The 22,904-nt window shown below is 41.6% G+C and overlaps 1 protein-coding gene across 6 annotated transcripts in view; it reads right to left on the bottom strand.

Moving 5' to 3' along the window:
- The window catches only part of Drosha (drosha ribonuclease III), a 105,710-nt gene that overhangs the window by 14,931 nt on the left and 67,875 nt on the right, over positions 1 to 22,904 (bottom strand). For all 6 annotated transcript variants that reach the window (XM_021231797.2, XM_021231798.2, XM_040757643.1 and 3 more), the window contains 7 exons: positions 22,778 to 22,837; positions 21,262 to 21,361; positions 17,028 to 17,130; positions 15,099 to 15,169; positions 9,744 to 9,788; positions 7,567 to 7,724; positions 6,217 to 6,322 (listed from right to left, as the gene is read on the bottom strand). In XM_021231797.2, coding sequence (XP_021087456.1) covers positions 6,217 to 6,322; positions 7,567 to 7,724; positions 9,744 to 9,788; positions 15,099 to 15,169; positions 17,028 to 17,130; positions 21,262 to 21,361; positions 22,778 to 22,837 — 643 coding nt within the window. The remainder of the gene's footprint in view (positions 1 to 6,216; positions 6,323 to 7,566; positions 7,725 to 9,743; positions 9,789 to 15,098; positions 15,170 to 17,027; positions 17,131 to 21,261; positions 21,362 to 22,777; positions 22,838 to 22,904) is intronic.

Genomic DNA, 22,904 nt, shown 5'->3' with positions numbered 1-22,904 from the left:
TAAGTTACTGTTTTCCAGAGGGCATAATCTACTTTTCAGTTTTAGTAGAGATCTAGGTGTTATCTACAGCATCATCAGTATTAGGTAAGGTTGCTTGCTTTTCAGTAATAGGGGAATGGTTCTAGAATCTCTCTAGATTTTATTCCAACACAGAATTTTCTGGATACCTATTTCCTTATCGCCTTCAAAATCCTCCCCTTTACCAAATACTTACCCATCCCCACCACCTTTTTTTTTAAAGTTAGCCCTCATCAAAGTTTAATCTTAAACCAGGAGCAATAAAGAGAATTACAGTTAAGGCCTTTGTAAACCTGACAAAGGATTGCTGATCCCTCAATGCCAGCCAAGGGTCACGAAATAGTCTAAATCTCAGTTCTGGTCTTGAGAATTCAGGATGTTACAATCTCAACATAGAGATTTCCCACACTTACTTTAAACTTCAATTTCCATAAAAGCAAGATTTACTGGTTTAAAACATGAAGATTGATATTCTTTCTTTAACCTCCTTAGTCAATCTTGATTCTAGGAGGAAACCACAGTGTGGGACATAAGCTACCCAAGAGGGCCACCTAGTGTAAGGCAAGCAGACTGGGATCTATTATTGTGGAGTAAAAGCAAAGTATACAATTAAAATTGATAGTGATATGCCACACAGGGCTTTTATACCCAGAGTGGTAGCTAGATGGTCTCCATTTCCCTTGGTAATTAAAGAAAAGGTACGCAAATGATAGCCAGCAGAATGCAGGTCAGACACAAGGAGCCAAATAATGTCAGTGACAGAGAAGTCCTCTGTCGGGAGGCTGGGGAATCCATCTCTTCAGAGCTCTGTGGGCTAGGGCACCTGCCTGCCTGCATGATTTACACTCCGCTGTCAGGAGGCAGCAGGGCAGGATGAGATCACCCCTTCTCAAGCGTTCTGTTCTTAATCCCTGCTCTCTCCCGTCATCCTGCATCACTCCTCTAAAATCAAGCAAAAAAACCCCTCCAAGTTCATCTTGCTAGTGCATTCCGTCTTGGCCACGGTGCCTGGCACATAGCTGGCATGGAATGAGCAGCCTCTGTTGGCTCAGCAGCAGAGCAAAAGTCTAAGTAGGAAGGGTACAGATTTTAAGTGCTGTGGGACAGGCACTCTGGCCTGAGTAAGGTTTTCTTTGGGGCACACTCTCCAGCAGCACTGACCTTACCAGGTAGGCTGAGCCTAAAGAACAGAAACCTCAGTGTATAGACAGAATGTCATCCCCAGACTTCCCAACTCATACTTGAGTAAGCTACGATTTAATGTATATTAACTGTCTATGATTCATGCTCCTTCCCAAGCAGGCCCCTTCACTATTCACTCACAGGGCAACACTTTCCCTCAACAACCTGCAAAACTGGGAAGACACAATTATATTTGCCCAGTTGTCTGTATCCTTTGTTAAACAAGTGTGTACCCTACTAGCTCCATGCTAAGACTTTTCAATGCGATTTACTGCCATTCCGTGCCTTTAATCACAAGAAGGAATGAATCAAGGGCTACCCTTCCAATGCAATTCCAGTAATCTGCACACACATTTAAAAGTCAGGTTCCAGTTCATTTCTTGACAAGTAAAGTAGCATGTCAATTCTCTACAGAATTACTTCCTCTGCCCTGTCTCTATATGGCCTACCCTTCTGCAAACTATCCCTCTTTTATTTCATCACCAAGACTGTACTGAGAACCTACCATATGCTAGGTGCTGCTGAGCTAGAGTGGAAATCAATCATGTTCCTATAGAACTTCTGGTCTAGGGGAGGAGGCACGCAGAAATAAATGCTAGAATAGAGAGGAATGCAGAATTTAGGCGTGGGTGGAGTGAGGGGTCAGGTCAGAACTGCCAAGCGGGGGAATACTAGAAGACACTAGGCGAAATAAAGAACCGACGTAGAGCGGTTTCCAAGCAGAGGAAGAGCATGTATGAAGGCACTGGTAGAGGAGACCTGGAGGAAGCAGGCTACTGCGGGGTGGAAAGAGCATGTGACACACGGCTGCAGACGTGGGCAAGGCCACTAAGGACCTCGCTGGTTCTCTAGCCACTATCCAAACAACAATCAAAGGTCATTAATCTGGGCTGTGGATATCATTCATTCAAAGCCTATTTTTCTGAGTACCTATGTAACAGGAATTTCCCAATGAAAGACACAAAATGTTTTCACAATTTATATCCTGATGGGAGAAGACTAGTACAACACATGCCTTGTCCTAGCGAGAAAATGGAGATGAAGTTCTAGTGTAAGGGAGGGAAATTGGGACAAGAGCAGTAGGGTAGGCTAAAGAAGGCTTTCTTTATGGATAACTAAGCAGAGAGCTAACAGGGATGAAGAATTTGGCTACGTGCGTTACCTAGAGAGGACTGTCACAGCACAGGAAAGTCCCCACTCTTGCAGGTGAGTGTCAAGAAGCTGGGAGATGAGTAAACGGCATCTTCTTTTATCTTTAAGTTGGAAAGAACACAAAGTTTGGTGCAAAGGAGACTTGTTACCTGGTCACTCTTTCAAAGGTATCTGTGTAGTAGTGCAGCTCAGCACAGAGTGCCTGCCTAACATGTACAAACCTTGGGTTCGGTCTCCAACCCTGAGAAAGAATCCCTCTCTATACTGTACTGAAGACAGACTGGAGAGAGTCCACAGGTATGCTCATGTGGGGGAGGTGGGAGGCGAGACAAAGATAAGGACGACCCTAAGATGTTCGGTAACTGAAATAATGGAATTATTAGTATTGGCACGAAGATCACTGAGAGAGAAGCAGGACTGTGGGTGAAAACTGTTTGCTTTAGACACATCGGTCTGAGGGGCCAGTTAGAAATACAGTTAAAGGTTTGCATGTTTCCGAATCTAGATATTTGAGTATTGCCATATTCCACAGCTATGAATCTATGTGAGGAGGAGATAAAGGCTTTGTGTATAAATCAGGAACCAGCATACAGATGTTTTCAAAATCACAAGACAGATGGAATGAGGTCACCTATGGAGCAGGAGTCAAAGAAAGAGGGGAGGTCTGACAACCGAGAACAGTGACAATTTTGATGCTAGCAAATTGAGGATAAATGACTGGTTGGTGTAGTCACAGGAGAGCTGCTGGGAAAGGACTCTGGCTGAAACACACAAAATGGATTGCATCAGGGTACAAGCTGATAGAAGAAAAATGACTTCAAGCCATCCGGAGACCTGGACCTCCTGAAAGATTCAGCTTTCAATGCCCATCTTTTAGGCAGAATATAAACGTGCCCTCTACAATACCAGGCAAGCTTTTCAAAGAGCAGCACACAGTCCGGGGGAGGTGTGGGGACTTGGGGAGCCCGATCCTCTTGCAGAAGGATGCTCTATTACCTGTGCTTTGTATGACCAGAACCTTACATACTTTTTACAAATGTTATTGCTTCTAATTGGCTCTCCCTGATAATCACATTCTTCCTGTAACATTTTGATAGTTATGAGGAACTCACGTTAGTGATCCAGGTAATCAGGGCTGGTAGGCAGCTATGGGGGATTGAGATCAGGTGTCAACACAAGGACACATTCTAGAAATATGGAGTGATGCTCTTAGAACTTGAGAGAAACCAAGGATGACTTCTAGGTTTCTGACACCCAGAACTGGATAACAGATGTTGCCGTTAACCCATTACTCAGGAAACTTCAAGAAGACCGAGGTGGAAAAATAGTAATATTCCAGCTTAGCACCTGGAACTGGAGCTCAGGAGAGAATCCTGCCTCAAGAGATCAGTGCAAGTTTTCTGCCAATAAGGGGGAACTGCCGATACACACAGAATAGATTGTCTGAGACAATATATTAGAAGGAGACATGGCTACTGGCGACCTCTTAGATGCTGATGTATTTACTCGTTGTAAAGAATAAACTGGACATGCAAAGACACGGTAGCTAAGAAAAGAGGTACAGAAAAACCCAGAATACAGTGTGGAGATGCCGTTGTGCTCATGGACAGATCACCTTTGTCTTGCCAACAGATCTGCTGGTGCTATTCATTTCTCCCAAAGCTTTCTGTAACAATACTTTATAAAACCAATGTATCATGGTTTTATTGCTTGCTAACACCAGTCTAGTAAAAACTCTCTAGTTTGAAGTCAGCAAGGCTGGTGAACTCATTTTGCATAAAGCTGTACTTCTAGAAAAGGGTGTGCTGGACCACACCCATAATGCCAGCCTTTGGGAGACTCAGGTAAGAAACCTGCCATGAGTTTGAAACCAGCCTGGATACAAAACAAAACTTGTCACAAAATAACAAGTCCAAAATCAAATACACTCTGTGGTGGTTTAAAAGAAAATGGCCCCCAAAGGAAGTGGCACTAATGGGAGGTGTGGCCTTGCTGGAGGAAGTGTGTCACTGAAGGGATAGGCTCTGAGGTCTCCTACACTCAAGATACCAGCCAGTGTCTCAGTTCACTTCCTGTTGCCTGAACAAGATGTAGAACTCTCAGCTATCTCTCCAGCACCATGTCTGTCTGCATGTCCCCATGTCCCACCATTTTGATAATGGACTCTACTTCTGAACTGTAAGCCACCCAATGAAATGTCTTCCTTTATAAGAGTTGCTGTGGTTATGGTGTCTCTTCACAGCAACAGAAACCATAACCTAGCATTGAAGTGATTGTGGAAAGAAGCCAGGCCCTGAGTCTGCAGCACTGCCTGGGTTTGCTTCATCAGCTCATAGGTCTCCCTGAGCTTGCGTTCATTTGTGCTCAGTGGGGACCTAGTGAGCAGCAGTGTACCTAAAGAAAGGTCCCATCCCCTAAGTGCCTGAAGTCCATAGTTAATTCTGGAAGAGTACCAGGGGAAGCAGGATGCTCATTTCAACCACATATTTTTCTAGAGTCCTTAAAACAGTTACTTCAAACCATGTTTGGTTTGGTTTGACTATTTCCCACATAAACAAGATATTTTTGACATCTAAAGTTTTTTCTCTAATGGAGACGAATGAGAGTTTTCGTGAGCAAGATGTGAGACTAGCTATCAAAAAGGGTCATACTTTCTAAAGAATTTAATTATCCACTAAAGAAAGAAACTCTTGTCTTTCTAAAAGCAGTTAATTTTACATGGCTATCAACCTGTTCACTTCAAACTAGGGTAAGAGGCACACTGATCCCTATGCTCGTACCACAGCACACAGCAGTGCTTGACAGCAGCACAGCACCCAGAGAGGGTGTGAATACTGAGTAGAGAAAATTCCCACATAACTCCACGTTCTCTCGACATCCAATACTTACGTCTCACACAGACTATTGACAGCACTCACAGATGTTGCAGAACTAAGATTTAATTCTATCCAAAGAAAACCACACATAGCAATTTACAAAATATGAAACCATTGCTATTAGCTTCAACATAATAGGTATTACATTGAAGAACAGACAGTGCACTGCTATTTTCCTCCTAACAGAGGCCCAGTTTTCCCAGTGCCCAGTTGTCAAGGGCTTCTCACAGCTTCCTCTTAGACCTCTGAGAACAGTGACTGCCAGACAGGCCTTTTCATCATTCTAGGTACATTACTGACAAGTTTCACAGCGACAACCACACGCAGCAAACAAAAGTTAGTAAAGTTTAATTAAATGAAACAGGCCAAAGCAATGGTGACCATTTTATCTTGTATTTGAATCTAACCTTGTCTCAGCACTTCCCTTCTAATGCTGCCACAGAGCCACATGAGTACCTGCTACCTATCAGTCCAGTTTTTCTCACACATGCCCTGGTTTCTCTGGACTCCGTGTGAAGGAAGCCTACCCGTCTTTGAAGATCCAACATCACCATACCCACAAAGCCTTCCTTGCACTACGTAATGAGAAGAATCTTTTCCTGACCATACAAGTCCAGCAACTGGCCTGTGCCTCTATGATATCTAACGTACTCTACCTTGTATCCAGTTATACTCACTCACATTTTTTATAACACACATGTATATATGTATATCTACATATATGTATGTGTGCATATATATATATATATATATATATATATATTATACATGCATATATACACATATACACATAAAAGACATGGCAGAGTATTTGTAATAGCTTTATTCCCCTGTCTGTCATTTATTCCCCTTAGGATAAAAGCAAAATGACTATTGTAGTTACCAAGATGTAAGTCATAGGTTAAACACATGTGTATTTGGGCCTCTTATTTCTTGCTCTCTATTATCCTGCCAAGTTACAAGAGGAAATAATTGAAGACAAACTCACTGTTAAGTGTCCTTCATGATGATCAGGAAAATGAATGAACAAGTACTCGGTGGCTACCAGCTGCATTATGGAGTCACCTAGAAATTCCATCCTCTGATTGTGGCCTCTGAAAAATAAAACATCACTGTAAGTAAACCAATAAGCACTTGTGGACTTAAAAACAGTAGTTTTTAAGATTATAACTTAAAAATTAAAACTGGGTCTTTTTTTTTAAAGTATAAACTAAATATAATACTCTGAGTCCCTCAACTGAGGAGAAATTATGGAAAATGAATTTTTAATATAATTTTTATTTTAATTGCATATGTGTGGTGGTGTTTTTATGATTGTGTATAGAATATGCACCTAAGCCCAGAAGAGGGTATCAGATCACCTGCACATATAGTCACCAATGGTTACGAACACCTGACATAGGTGCTAGGAACCAAACTCAGGTCCTCTGAAAGAACAGTACATTGGTACTACACCAATCTGTCCAGCCTGAAAGTGAATACTTTAAGGATTAAATGGCTACTAAATTAAGATTAGTAAACAGCACCTGGGAAAAAGTGGAGTGGTATCTATTGAAAAATATAGTAAAATACAGAAAACACGCTTATAAGGAAGAAAAGAGGCCCTAATTTTTTTCTAAAGCTATTAAGTATGTATATTGTTTATTCAAATCTGGAATTTAATTTACAAAAGTTTACAAAAATCTCTAAGAGTCTTTAATTTAACAGTTTAAAGAGAGTTGGAAATTTTCCACTCAAGAAAAGGGGAAGACATTATATTATATAACCCTGCATACATACTCTACATACTCACACATACAATCTTACTGCTTTTCTTATTTTTCTTTGTTGCTGAGGACTGAACCTAGCTAGGGTTTTAGTCACAAGCAAAGTGTTTCTTATTTTTAATTTCAATAGACTCAATCAATAAGTCAATTATCTAAAGTAGGAGTTGGAAAGCCATATCCAGTCACTGCCTATCTGAAAGTTTTACCAGAAAGCAGCCATTTATTTAGTTCTTTAAAGCTATGGCTGTTTCTATGGTATTATGGCAAGTAGTGACAAATAAACCACATGGTCTACAAAGCTGTTTGTATTTAATACCTGTTTCTGCACTGACAAAGGTTTTACTTCCTTCAGATCTCCTAAACTTCACGACATTGATAGGGATGTCAATAGAACCAAAGGCACGGCATTAGAGCACAAGGTCTGGTCCACACCACTGTCTGGCTGCTGTGTGTCTTGCCACATGACCCTCCTATAGTGCGTCTGGCTTCTCAGATCCTCTAAAGGGCAGGAAGGTTTGGAATTCCCTCCTCTAAATGGTGAAGTAGGGGCTACAGGAGCGCTCTTAACTCACAGGGTCAGGTGGTTAAATCCCACAGTTCTCAATGTGAATGCTCTTGCTAGTAGTCGAACGTGAGTAAAAATTACTCCAATGGCCTCTTCAAACTCTGTAAGTTTCTGGAGAACTGGAGAAGTTTCAATAAGTTGTCGGTCTGTATTTGGCTCTTGTAGCTACAGAAAAATAGAAATAAATTAAAAATCACATGTAAGTTTTGTTACAAGAGTAATTATCAATTCCAGGACACTGTTCTGTAAAATTCCATCTCCCGTGGGCAGAAATTTCTGAAATGCCAAATAAAACATAAAAGCTTCTTTCTCATTTCTTAGAATAGCAAACAAACCTAATATTTAAAGATGGCTCAAATAATATTTTCCAATCTTCATTCAAATTTCAAGGCCAAGTTCTGTACACAGATAGTTCAAATTCCCTGGTATTAGACTAAGTCTCTAAGGAGGATGCAAGCTGAAGAACAGCTGCCACATATGTGTGTGTGAGTGTGTGAGTGTGTGAGTGTGTGTGTGAGTGTGTGTGTGAGTGTGTGTGTGTGAGTGTGTGTGTGAGTGTGTGTGAGTGAGTGTGTGTGTGAGAGTATGTGTGAGTGTGTGTGTGTGAGTGTGTGAGAGAGTGTGTGTGAGAGAGTGTGTGAGTGTGTGTGAGAGTGTGTGTGAGAGAGTGTGTGAGTGTGTGAGTGTGAGTGTGTGTGAGTGTGTGAGAGAGTGTGTGAGTGTGTGTGATCGTGTGTGTGAGTGTGTGAGTGTGTGTGTGAGTGTGAGTGTGTGAGTGTGTGTGTGTGTGCAGAAGGATGTGCCAGGAGCAGTGACTCTCAAACTCCACCTGACCTAGCCAAAAGGCCAAGAAGCACTAGCTCTCTCCCTTTACCCCCATGCAGTCCCGAGCAAGGCTGGCTAAAGGCAGATGGCTAGGCCCAACCCCCAGAGTAGCTGAGTTTCCATGCCTGGAGTGGGTGCTGGGAATCTGCTTTCTGATGTTGCCAGGTGATGGAGATGTTGCTGTCTGGGAAGGGCCCTTTAAGAGTCATTGATTTTAGAGTTACTAGACTACTGTGCATCTACTAGAGACCAAAATGTTTGGGCAAATAAGCATTATTAAAACTGAATTCAGCTTCCAGCAGATATTATTCCACTTGACAGGTGGTGCCCCATGTAACAATTAGTCCTTAACAACTGGCAAGGAGAAAATATAACAAGTAAAACCAACATTTTCAACAACATCGAGCAGCCATATCTTTTTTCCTTCCTTCCTTCCTTCCTTCCTTCCTTCCTTCCTTCCTTCCTTCCTTTCCTTCTTTCTTTGTGGGGGGGGTTCAAGACAGGATTTCTCTGTGTAGCTCTGGAGTCTGTCCTGGAACTCGCTCTGTAGACCAGGCTGGCCTCGAACTCACAGAGATCTGCCTGCCTCTGCCTCTAGAGCACTGGGATTAAAGGTGTGAGCCACCACCGACTGGCGAGCAACCTTATATTTGTGTTAGAATATTCTTAAAACACTCTGAGCTGCCATTTACTATTATAAAACCTCCCATGAACATTTGTTGTAGTGATTATTATTTACGTTAAATACATATTCACATATAAGATTGTGACTAGGTGAAATACACATACACATATGCTAAACTAAAGCAGCAAGAAAAACAAAGAATAGAAACTTTAAAGTGAACTGAAGAAATGCATGTTAGCATGTGCAGATCTTTCAAATTCCCAAATCCTGCGTAAAACAACTATCATGTGCCACTAAATTTTTAATGTACAGTAAATTTTATGCAATCTGAATCAATTTCTAAGGCCCAAGTTAGATTATTCCTTAGCAATATTAATTGCGTATTTGTCCTACTTTATAACTATGCCTAAAATCACCTCTAACATCATTTTCCCTCCAATGGCAGGCACAAGGGTATCTAAGAATTAACACAGCACACTCTGCATCTGTGGAGACAGGGCTATTCACCCACAGCAGCTCTTTCTGGCTTATGAGGAACACAACTCCCATGCTTTCCAGACCACAGGAGCACCCAACACCTGGGTACATTTTGCATTTATTTCAGAATTCCCTATTCTGACACCCAACATAAAGTCATAATTCCAGAGAAGAGAATTAAAGGATAAGGGTGGGGAAAGGAGTAAGGGAAGCCATGGAGTTCTAAGGCTCACTGTAGACAAAAAGGCCATACTCACTTGGAGTGGATGGAGAGGATAATGGAGCCAGACTTCTCGCAGGTCCTGGAAAATGGAATGATGTCTTTAGTGCTCAAGGGAGTCATTTCACACACTCCAGAGTACTAAATAAAATGTCATTATTTGAAATACTGAACTATTTCAGATGCTGACTCCACTTACTGCAAATTCAATAGTGCTAGCGAACTAATTTTTTAAAAGTGTATTCACCACTCCAACTGTCTGTAAGTGACTCTAATTAGCCTATTAAGCTGGGAGGAAAAGAGCCTTTTAGAACTAAGTTCCACTTTGCTGAACCTGATACACTGGATTAAACCACTGTTTTATTCCCACTTTTCTAGCCTCATGTCCCAGACCTGGGCATCGGCTGTAGCTTTTGCAAACCCCACCTCACACCTCCTTCACTTCCTCTCTCACGAGCTTGTTTCCGAGGGAGCAGGAACACCCCACGTCTAGTTCACGAGCCCTCGCCACTAGGAGAGTATGCTTTAACATGGCTCACACAGTGTTTGCTTGAAATACGGTAATACATACTCTATGGAAAATCCTGTCATGTTACCTCATTGGCTGAATTAAATCCAAGAGCAGTTATAATTCCAATTTCCTTAGGATTGAAGTGTTTTTCCTTCGGGTTTAAGAAGCCTCTACCTAGACCTACTCTTAGGCCTTGGCGTTAGGCTTTTCAAGATAAGGGAGAAAAATAACTTGAAAAAGAAAAGGAATATTTTCTAGTTTGCTTTTGGGCAGGGTACAGGAAAATTTAGGATCCTTTGAGACATTTAAAATGATGGTGAAATAAAAGCCCCATGTTTCTGAACAACTTACTTCTTAACAAGACACAGAGGTTCTTAGACAATGTTTAAAGATCAGGTATAAATAAATATCAAACTCTTTTACTATTATCCAAATCAACAATATATCCCTTTTATCCCACAGAGTGAATTATACTGAATGTCAGCCCCTCCTCACACGTGCTGGTGCTCTCTCTCCTCCCACAACAAAAAGAATGCTTCCTGATCAGCCTCTGGCCTGCCTGTCTCCTCTGGAATGCGTCCATGTTTGTAGGTCTGCACTCCCGCTTCAATCTGGAATATTTTACTCTGCTACAACGACCTCTCGTCCTTTACCGCACACGCACTCAGGCAGCGCCTCTTCTCGTTTCACACGAAGCCAGGGATGTGGTGCTAGGAAGAGCAGCAGGTGGGGGCGGGGGGGGGGGGGGAGGGGGACGGACGGACCTAGGTTTAATTCTTATTCCACCTTGGTAATTTCTTTATTCTCTCCAAGCCGCCATTTCCTCAGGCATAAACCAAAGATAATCCTCCTGCCTATTTCTAAGTGTTCCCTTATATCTCAATGAGTAGTGCAGAGAATGCACTAACACTGTATAATCAATAACAATGTATCAACAGCACTGATGACTCAGCTTTCTCCTCCAACCATTCCCAACTTCTCCAGAACTCAAGGGTCACAGACATTCTGGATTCATTTTCTCCTTGATAATGCATGGTTTTCTCTTAAAAAAAAAAAAAAAGAAAAAGAAAAAAACCTTGTGATTTCTCCTTGGATGTCCATGGCCACCCTTCTTGGTGCAAATTCATGCCATCTTACAACCAGACATCTCACTCACATCCATTTCCTTTTATTTATCCCAGTGTTGTGTCAGAGAAAATACACTGGGAAGATGTGGACTGGGGTCCCAGCAATACTGTTAATTAACTTCAGGACTATGGCATGCTTCTAGAAAAGGCTCAAGATCGACTGGGCCATTAACACAGCATATTGATATTAAATACCTATTATGTATTAGGTTACCAAGATAAATAGGCTACAACTCTTCCTCCAGGGGGCCTAATGAGGAAGAACGAAGGTAAATAAATAGAGCTTAGGTACCTGCAGTAAGTCCCTTAATAGTGAAAAATCATTTTAAACTATGCCACAGCTGCCACTTTCTCAGATTAAATCTCACACGAGAAGAAATGGATGCAGTTGAGATAGGCTCCTTGAAGGATGTCAGGCTATTACACCAAGATGGGAGGCAATGGGCACTGGAGGGAAAGTCCCATCACTCTGCCTGGGGCTGTTAGAAAATTCTTCAAAGAAGACTCGAAGAATATGAAAAATCCAGCAAACCAGCAGAGGGTGAAAAGGGAAAGCCAACCACATACAGACACGAAAAGGAAATGTCTAAGGAACAGCAGAAAGCGTGGGCAAAAAGGAGACTAAACCAGGTGGGACCAGATAAAGAAAACATCAGAGCTGGGTATGTGGCACCTGTCTTTAATGCCAGCACTCAGGAGGCAGAGGTAAGTGAATCCCTGTGAGTTCGAGGCCATCTGGTCTACAGAATGAGGCCACATAGTGAGGCCCTGTCTAAACAACAAACCCTGCCCAAACCTTGTACATGTTATGTTGTACAGACTAGTTATCAAATATCTTAAACTAGAAAGGCCTGTCACTCACACAACACTGGGAATAACAAAAGACTGAAGCAATGAGGGAAGGTTAAACAGGTGAGACATGAGAGGCCCTAAGAAGAAGGCAGAACATTCAAGGGAAGCAATCTAAGACTGTGAGTCCACAGTGATGAAAACTTAAAATGGCCGGGTGAAGGGGTGGGGATGAGAGGCTAGTGGGGGACATGGGAGGATGGGAGGGGGATGGAACTGGGATGGGCATGTAAAATAAGACTGTTTTTAATTTAAAGAAAATTTATTTTAAAAAAGAAAATTTAAAACTGAATGGATACGCAGAGAAAAAAGCTAGAGGGTAGGAAAGATTCTACGGTTTCTGATTTAAAGATGAAAATAAAGTAGGTTTGAGACTAAAGGTGATGGGGCCAATACTAAACATGTTAAACGGCCAGTCTGTGGAAGACCCACACCAGCCTTGTTCAGAAGCCATCTGAAGAGACACCTTTCCAATTTCTAGAGCGCCAGAGAAAGGCCTGGGTCAGAGATGCTGGGGACAGGTGTACAAAGAGAGAAGGTACACCTGTCTCCAAGTAGGGAAGGTCATATAATCCTTCCCATTGTTGGAAGAGGCCAGTGGGGTGATTAAACCCAAGCCTTCCATGCAAGCAAGCTCACTGGGTAATCCCGCAGGGTCATACAAACTAGAAGCAACCCTGCTGCAGAGAGGAAAAATCAGTTGAGGGAGAAGAGACAAGGGAGCCCTGCAAGAGGAGTGCAGACCATGTCAACAGGGAAGCAAACAGGAAACAAGGCTTCCTTCTCACCAAGCAGCAGGGGAAACCCCAACGGGCCTCTCTAGGACCTTCTTCCTCTGGACAACAAGGACCTCTCACCTGCTCTGTGGTGCCCCACCCCCTGACTAACAACTACTGGGGACACCAGGTTGCTAAATCACACCCTCACACAGCACCCCATTTCAGACTAAACCCTTCTCTTAATTTGGCCTTAGGCATGGCAGCCAACCAAAAACCTCATTATTCAGCACCAGCCCTGGCCTTAAAGGATGCCTTACCAACATGGAAACCCCACAGTTACACAGTCCATCAACCTGCATCAGTTGTCTGCAGTTCTTTCCTGGATGTGTTCGGTTGATTACGTTTTTATGACGACAACACACACACACACACACACACACACACACACACACACACACACACACACACACACTGGTTTGCCAGTGTTTCACCCATTCAATAACCAGCAGATTCAAGCCAATTTGGAAATGCCAATCAAGTTAAAAGGCCCAAGCTTGTATACATGAAAATCCTGAAGTAGAAAGTTATGAGTTACGGGCCTTCCTCAGTTTTACTAGAGACACCAAAATGAATTCTGAACCTCAGCTGCTCCATTTGTAAGATAATGTTTGGGCTCTGCTTTTCCATTTACACACTTCTTCACTTCACCTTTTAACATTAGATGCTGGGCAGGTCAGCATTGCACTAGGTGCTGGAAATACAAGATAAGCTCACTAAGTAGACAAATGGGTCAGAGCAGTTTAAAGGGGGAAAAACTCTAAACACAAGCACATCCAATTAAGAACACAAGATACAAACATGCCAGGAAGGAGTGGGCGCAGGTTAAGCCAGGCCCAGGAGCAGGATGAGCAGAGAGGTGAGCGGAAACACTGAGGAAGGTAGGGAAACGTTGCTGAAACTGCCAACAAGAGATAACGGCCAGAACTATGAGATTTTAAAATTTGAGAAAGAAGTTCTACAACACACCATCTGCTATAGACACAAATCAAGACACATAGTTGCTTGCGTAAAACAGGGACTATGGACCATCTGAAGATAATTCTTCTATTACAAGCAAGTACACAAATGCAAAAATTATCACATCTAAGGGAAACAAACCTAATTCTTCCAAATAATCACATTTCTCTAAGTATTGACTTTTACCTACACCGAGTATACAGTAATGACACCTGACAGGCATGGATGAGGTCCCATGAGGACTTACAACACTGGCATCCTGTGTTCTCCATCCTCCAAGAGGTCTGGTGCACTCAGTTATGACGGCATTTCAATTTGAAACCCAGAACTGCCTTTCCCTTTTAATGTTACATTGACTTGTTTTGGTACAGAAAGCACTTAGGATGCTCTAGCACATGCAGGAGGAAAAGGGTATGTCTGGCAATATTAGTAGCTAAAACATCAGTCACAGGAACTATTTTAGAATCTTTTAAAAAACATTGTAGTTTTTAGTTATAATTTGCTTTAGAAAGTTCTCCTAGGTGATTTATTCATAGACCCACCAGAAACTCCTGTCTAAAATAAATATTCATTTTTCTAGTCTACATAATTTACAAACAGAAAAAAACCAACAAAACAAAAATAAACCATGAACAGATGAATATTTTTAACTAAGCCTATGTGGGGTCAATACTCATGTGTTAAAAAGTATAAAATCATAATTAACTTAGAAAAACAACAAAACATAACAATTCCTACTGTATTTGTAATGCAATTTAATCTAGAAATGACCACAAAGAAAGGTAATCAGGTACAAGAAAATAATCCCTGGGATAAAATGCCACCAAACGGGGACTGGAGAGATGGCTCAGCCATTAAGAGCACTGACAGCTCTTCCAGAGGACCTGGGGTAAGTTCCCAGCACCCATATGGCTCACAACCATCTGTGACTACAGTTCCGGGGACCCAACACCCACACACAGGTAAACCGCCAATGCACATAAAAATAAATACTTTAAAAAAAGCATCAAACTCTGACATCTCCCACAGTTGAGTAAGCTGATGGTAATGTACTTGACATTGGCTGTCTATGAGAGGGCTGGCAATTAGTTTCTCCTACAGTCTTTTCACGGAGCAAAGCTTCTGCCCTGATACATAGAGGAGGGAAGAAGACGACTGAGCATAAATACCGGGTCATTAAAGAGTAAACGTCCAAATAACTGTCTGGCTTCCTCCAGGCTGCCCTCCAAGTAAACAGCTCCTAGACGGAAGGAAGAGAATACCAAAAAGAAGGTGGCATTAATATTCAGAGAAAATTACACAGCTCCACACAAAGCAAACCGGCAAGCCAAAATCAGCTACAGAAGGCCCATGAGGAAGAAGAGATCATTTAAAGAGAACACTTCCCTGCTATGAGCTATGCTGCTGTGCTAAAATTCAATTTCATTCACTAAAATTTGCAAGAAGAGGCTAAAATATGAACTCTCAAAAATATGCCAGGTGGTGGTGGCACATGCCTTTAATCCCAGCATTCAGCATGCAAAGGCAGATGAATCTCTGTGAGTTCAGGGCCAGCCTGGTATACTAAGCTACACAAAGAAACCCCATCTTGGAAAAAAAAAAAAAAGATGTAGCATATACCCTGTGAGGGGAACAATACTTAACATACTAAAGAAAACACTTCAATTCAGTTTCTGCTTTTACAGTGCATGTTTTAAAACAAACATATGTACAGCTCTAAGAAAAAAATAAAAAGATAAAGCCAGAGTTCAGACCAATGAAGACTTCTAAAAATAAAAACCAGGATATGTCACATTTAATTTGAAATAATTTAGTAATATAAATGTGCTTAGCATTAATCATAACATTTTAACTTGGTAGCAAAAATAAACTTGGAGTAGAAAAGTCATAATGCTTCAAACCAAAATTATGTACCTGTCTTCAGGATGGCTACATTTCCATGGACAATGTTACAGTTCAGAGGCTTTTAATCAGCATTACTAACTGTATCAATACTGTAGCAGTTATGGTTTGGGGACTAGCAGGCACCAGGCACCACTCCACATTCCTTCCTCCCTTCACAGGGCAGTCTGGAGGTTCATGAGGTTCAGGTTCTTAGCTGACTGATGAGGCTCAGCTACATGGCAATCTACCCTGGACTGGGGCTCCCGGGACTGGAAGGAACCCCTTGAGAAAGTGACACTATCTCCATCTCTGACAGGGAAAATGAAGATCAGAGATTGGACAACTGGTAGAGTAAGGAACCAAGTGAAGTCTGCCCAACCTTTACAACAAACTACAACACCGTCACATACTATGGGTAAGAGGCACAATAATTCCATGTGATAAACTCCCTGGAAATAGACCTACTTGTAAAAAAACAGACACTGCTGGGAAAAAGTGGATAATTATTAACATTCTTTTGCTACTATCAGCAATATGAAACTGTAATAGAAACTTTTGTATTCATTTTCAAAGGAAATGAAGGCAAAAAGAAATACAAAGGATTTGAGAAATAAAACGTACTTAATTGTTTACTTAAAAATCAAGAAACTATCAATCAATTATAACATTTTATTGTAAAGTATATTTTAATTACCAGCTAATCAGTTCTCCATTACTTTTCCTGTATCAACAGATAACCATATCCTGTAGTTATAAAGCCTGGGTAAGAAGTACCTGTATCAGTCTTGCTTTGCAAAAACAAACAATAGTTATACAGATTCAAAACCTAAGAATTAAAAAGGTTTTATTTTCAAGACAGTGGAATAAGAAAATCTTGGAAACAATTTAAAACATGCTCAAAAACCACATAGGGGTCTTACTAGCCATTTAGCTCCCATCTTGTTGTGCATGTATGCATATCAAAGCCAGAAAGCAAGCCATCTCCATATTCATTCACTTGAATTCAGGAAATACTAAGCATGACATCAGATATGGAGAACACAATAACTGGAAAGCATGCCTGACTCTTGGAGGCACTACAATAACTACAGCACAATGTGGTTTATGAACAAGCTTTATGAACAAGTAATTCTATTGTAAGCTTCTATACTGACTTTCATACACTCTCCAACAAGCTCAACACATGCAAGAAGCAGATTTTAAACGGAAATTACCTATCAATGCTTCAAAACAGTTGGCCATTGCATGCCGGAGGTCTGATTCTCTACACAGGTCAGGTCCATGGGCATACAGCATAAATCGATCCAGTTCAAGCTTCTGCAAAATCCAAAATGACAAAAAAGTCAGACAGTTTTGTCAACAGTTTTGACAACTCTGCACACCACGGGAAGGGAACGATGGTAAATTTACTGACCTTATGCAAGTTTATCAGATGCTTAGCCTACCATTCATTAGAAATCCACCCAGTTCAGTCCTGACAGGCTGAAGGAGTCCCCAAATTCCAATAGTTAGATTTGGGGCCAGAAATGACTGGGATCTGACTTTTCAAATACAAGTGCAAACCAAGTATAAGAGACTACACTAAAAAAAAAGATTCTGCTACAAGAACATGGTCATCTAGGTTTACCCAGAAGATGCAAACCTAACACAGAGGTCTATCTAGGATAGTCTTGCTTTTTTTGATTCCAGGAATCTGTGACACAGATGATGTCTGTATCATACAGACTGGGGAGGAGCTCTGTGTTTTGCACACATGTCCCCCTTCGGAGGCAACCATGCCCATCTCTCTTGGGCTCACTGAGACATGCCATGTAATCATAGGATTAATCTTAAGGGCTTTATGAATATCATGTGTACTTAATAGTTTTTTCTTTTTGGATGTGGCCTTAGACAATGTGTGGTCCAGTACTAGGAGTAGCATTTACTAATGTATTAGTGTCTACTTCCTTTACATTTGGTCATACTTGATGGCCTTATCTTTACTTTCCCTTTATGTGATTTCTTTTTTGGGGGGGGGCGTGTAACGTTTCTGGAAACAGGGTCTCACTGTATGGTCAGGCTGGCCTAGCTCCCTTCCACCTTCTAATTCTGGATTCTACCACCAAGCCCAGCTCCTTTCCCTTGATTTCCACATCTATTTGTTTCATATCCTAATTTACAATATAAGAACTTTTAAAGTTAGACCCAGATGAAAATTCCTGAGACTGAAGTAATACTTTTTATAAAAGGAGATGTTGGGGAAGTCTTATGTCAATAAAGCACTGTTGAGCCAATAGGAATCTGGATAGGTGGGACTAGGAGTCCAGGAGGACTCTGGGAAGGAGAAACATAAGAGAGTCAACATGTAACGCCATGGGGTAGGAAGCCCGGAACTATTCTCCAGTAAAAAACATACTTAGATTAACAATTATGGGGTAATTACTTAAGTCAGAGCTAGCCAGTAAGAAACAAGCAAGGCCAACAACTTCATAATTAATATAGCCTCCTGTGTGTTTATTTGGGACTGATGCGGCTAGAACCAGGCTGGCGGGAAGGCTCCTCTCAAAGAAAAAGCTTCCCTTTTACAAGGAGAAAGATACAAATTGTGATGGTTTGAATAAAGATGGCCTCATAGGCCCATAGGGAGTGGCACTGTAAGGGGGTGTGGCCTTGTTGGAGTAGGTATGGTCTTGTTAGAGGAAGTGGGCTTGAGGTCTCAGTGCTTGAGGTACACCCAGCGTGGCATTCTTTTCCTGCAGCCTGCAAAACCATTTGTAGACTTTTAGCTCCTTCTCTAGTACCCTGCCTGCCTGCCCGCTGCCATATTCCACCATGATGATGACAGACTAAACCTCTGAAATTGTAAGCCAGCTCCAACTAAATGTTTCCTTTATAACAGTTGCCATGGTCATGGTGTCTCTTCACAGCAATAGAATCCCTAAGGCATAAATATTAAACATGTAATAAATCTATTTCCATTTCCATAAAATTAAATTTAAAAATACTTACTAAACAAAAGTACAAAACATAATATGGAATAAGACACAAGCTACTGAACAACCTGACACAGTTGGAATCTCATCAGTTTTCAGATTAAAAACATTCAGATTCTATGTCTGACTCTCTGTGTAAGCATCCAGATCCATTTATATCGGAATCACTGCTAAGAATCTAGTATAAAATATAGCCAAATGAGTTTTGACTACCACAAATGTAACAGCAGGAAGTTCCTTTAAAAAAACAAAACAAAACAAAAAAAACCTTGATCCCAAAGTGCCAGAGTTTATACTAGAATATGTAAACTTCATCTGTTTCACAGCCTCACTGGGAAAATACAATCACTTGCTATGTCTGGAGTCCTGCTTGACAGCAGACTGGAAACTGTGTATTTATGGTATAAACAATTATTCTGTGGTGCTGAGAATCTCCAACTCCTCATACTCCCCGCGTTCTTCCCCTTGTTTTCTAAGGAGGTGTTAGCAGAACTCTTACAGGAGAGTGAGTATTAGAATCGAGGTGTCTGACTCACAGAACTGTCAATCGTCTTCCAGCTCCTTACTGCCCAATACTCTCAGGGCCACTGCTCTAGAAAAGGTGGGGCCACCATGCCTTCTGCTGGAGACAATGCTACAGGGAAGCTAGGTGATGGGGAACCGATCATCTAATTTCAGTTGGTGGAACTTTGTAAGAAAATACTCATTTAACATGTGTATATTAGCATAATAAGTAAGTAACTTCAGAAATCAAAGCAAAGGAACCAGGTTTGGTTGTAGACACCATATTCTCAGTACTTGGAATCCATGTCAGAGAACTGTGCTAGGGTGGATTTGGTGAATTAGAACATACAGGAATTCCCAGTGGAAGACACTGGCCAGCCACTCATTCCTCATGGCCCATGGCTCTGTAGAGGATCCAATGTGATAATGACTAGCTTTCAGGCTATGGCAATTTCCTACACCTGGTAAATATCCTCCCCACTGTCATCCCTGTAAGTGTCAAAAGAATAGTTGAGCAATGTCACCATGCCCCAAGCTGCAAAGAAAACAAGAGTGGATGGGCTTACAGCTCTTAGTTACTGTGTACTTCCCATCACATGAACACAAACTACCAGGGAGCATTTGACAAACCAACTAAACACCACAGCAGTTTTTCATAGCACTTGGCTATCACTCACTGAAGGCTGCTAAAATCATGTTTGTTTACCTTGTTGCTTATAGTTTTTCATGAGGCATTCTCATTTACATTCTCAAATGCCACCAACAGTGGTTTGCAGCCTACCCATTGAAAACTGTGATGATGGTACTACACAAAGTAAAATAATGCTTTCTTGCCAACACAAAGACCAGAGGCTAAAATTTGCTTCATTTGTAATATTAACACTCTGACAAGATCAAATCAACAAGCCAGTCACAAAACGGGTCTTGCAGCTTTTACATCAAAATGAAAGGGTAGGAGAAGAAACAACTTAAGGCAAAAGCAAAGGGACGCTTTTCCAGTAGACAGTGTCATCTAGGCACTTAAGAGCCTCCATTCTTTAAGTTGTTACAGAAACACAAAGGCCTATAAAAAGAGAATTTATCATAAGAACAATGATAAACAACACTAAAAGTTGTTTAGCTGCTACAAATTGATCGACAGGTTTGTGTGAGTTCTCTGGACAAGGATCATGAAACCCACTCTAAATAGGTTCATGAAAACTCATAAACTCATTTAATTCTCATCATCAGCATGTGTAGTGGAAACTAATGTGGTTTGGTCCCCACCTTATAAATGAGAGAGCTAGGGTTTGGGGGAGAGAACAGCTCATCTATTGCCACCCAGTATGTAAGAAAAGACACAGACAGAACCCGAAGGGGCCAGTCAAAGTGTCCATGTTCCTATTTGCTATGCATTACAGAAAGATATCACATGGAAAGAGAAACGCCAGATCGGACCAGGGGTATAAAACCCTTTCACGAGTCTGAATTAAATAGAGGTTCTGGTAGCCGCTCAGCTATGTCAATGAGGCAAGCAGACAACCTAAATCCTAAATCTTAACTAATGGGATTTATGGTTTGGAGATTCTCAAAGGTCTAAAGTATCCCTGAAGTATTCTGTTCAGAGCTATAATTCTTCCTGTTAACACATAAATTAATAACAAATGTAATACAGATTTATTACACAAATACATACAGTTTCATTTCTTTTGCATTGCTCCCATGTTACTTCCCCCCAAATGTTTAGCCTGTTCACATACATCTGTCAATTTCTTCCTCATCTGTTTTCAAGTTACCTCACTGTGGAGTTCATTAGCTGCCGGTGAAAATCACAAAGGTACCAGACCAAAACAAACAAACAAACAAAACTCCACCATGGTCTGGTCCATACAACATGATTCTCCGCTATACTCTCAAGAGTAATTCAGTGAGCGGCAGAACTTTGTGAACTCATGTCAGACTGCAGACAAGTGCTTCCGATGCTGTACACTACCTTGGCAAGCATGGCGAGGTGCTGATTCTGAACGATGGCTGTCCGATAGGTTGCCAAGCCTCCTTCTTCCAGACTAGGAAACAAATAGTACAGGTGGACACTGCCAGAAAAAAAAAAGAACATAATAGAGAATATAAATATGGATCACAAAACTGTGGCTCTGCAATAAATCGACCAAGGTGACACTGTGTCTGCAACAGATACTAGTTGCACTCAACTAACCTAAACAGTAAATTATTGACGAATACACTAAAACCCAAATAGCAACATTTATTCATATGTCCATACATATTTCTGTCAAGAGATTTCTCTGGAGAGAGACATACTGACACACATCTGTAATCCCAGCAATCTAGAAACAGAGACAAGAGAATCACCACAAGTTCAAAGCCAGCCTAGTGTATATGGGGAATTGTAAGCCAGTCATGGATAGATAGTAAGACCATCGCTCAAAAAGCAAAAACAAATAAAAAGACTTCTCTGAAAGCTGATAAAGATACAATCTGTCGCACTGTGACTATGACTAACAGGAGCAAACATCTGAAAGTCCAAACTTGGACTGTAACAAACGCTTTTCAGTAGGCAGGATTATGGGTGGCCCCTGAAGACAATCCCAGGAAGCCCCGGGTAGCAGTGTAGTGGTATAGTGCCCAAAGTCATAGTAGCCAGGAACACAGCAGGGATGCAATGGCAGGTTCTATGTAGTGAAGAGTGAAGGGAACTAACTCGTGGGCAAAGTGTGGCCAAGAGTAGAGGGTTACACAGAAATGGATCCGGATCCCAGTGCAGCTGCTCTGTCCCATGGCACACCATTTCAGGACAGCTAAGCATCTCAGTCTTGGAGTACTAGGAAAGGGCCCCTTCTCTTTGTGTCTTGCTTTGGAAAATAACTGACCTAAGAGAATAAAAATAATTCCAGATAGTTCCAAGGGAAGCCTGTGCCACCTCCCTAAGGGAAAGATTGTGAGCAGGGAAAGACAAAATGAACCTTCCAGTCCCTACCTCCAGTCAAGTCTTAGAAGAAGCCTGGAACCCCTTTGAACAGAGTACAGGCACACAGACACAGACACACTCGCATCACACACACCTAGCCATTAAAATTACTTGTAAGCTTTACTTCCTTCAAGCTTAGAGAGACAGAAGAGGATCAAAGGCAAATCCTGGAAGATGAAATGACATTTTAAATATCATCCCTTCCCCTTCAGATGGAATATAAGCTCTGTAGCACTAGTCCAGGACCAGCGGAAATCCTGCGGCTGTAAGCAACTTTAACACATGCTTGACAAGACAGAGACACCGGCCTTTCATCTTGTAATCTCACTCATTACAGCAGCAGCAAGAGCAGTTGGCAGGGCAGGATCCACACACGTGCGGCTTTTAAGCCTTTCAGACGACGAAACACACCGTGTTCCGATGCCTCAATTGGCTAATTACAAAGGAGGTGACACAATAAGTATGCAACCTATCAAATGTAATTACTGGGGAGTATGGGGGGGGGGGGGGGAGGCCTACTTACCTGGTCAAAAACTCAACAACAGCATCTCCCAGGAACTCCAACCTTTCATTGTGATTAATCCTACAACGAAAATTTAAAAGATCATTTAAAATAGCACCTTGAGGGCCAGTGAAATGGCTCAACAGGT

This window comes from Mesocricetus auratus, unplaced genomic scaffold (genome assembly GCF_017639785.1).
Source record: "Mesocricetus auratus isolate SY011 unplaced genomic scaffold, BCM_Maur_2.0 Super-Scaffold_100015, whole genome shotgun sequence".
NCBI classification, from domain to species: domain Eukaryota; kingdom Metazoa; phylum Chordata; class Mammalia; order Rodentia; family Cricetidae; genus Mesocricetus; species Mesocricetus auratus.
Note: the sequence above shows the minus strand (reverse complement) of the source record. Positions and strands in the feature narration are given on the sequence as shown.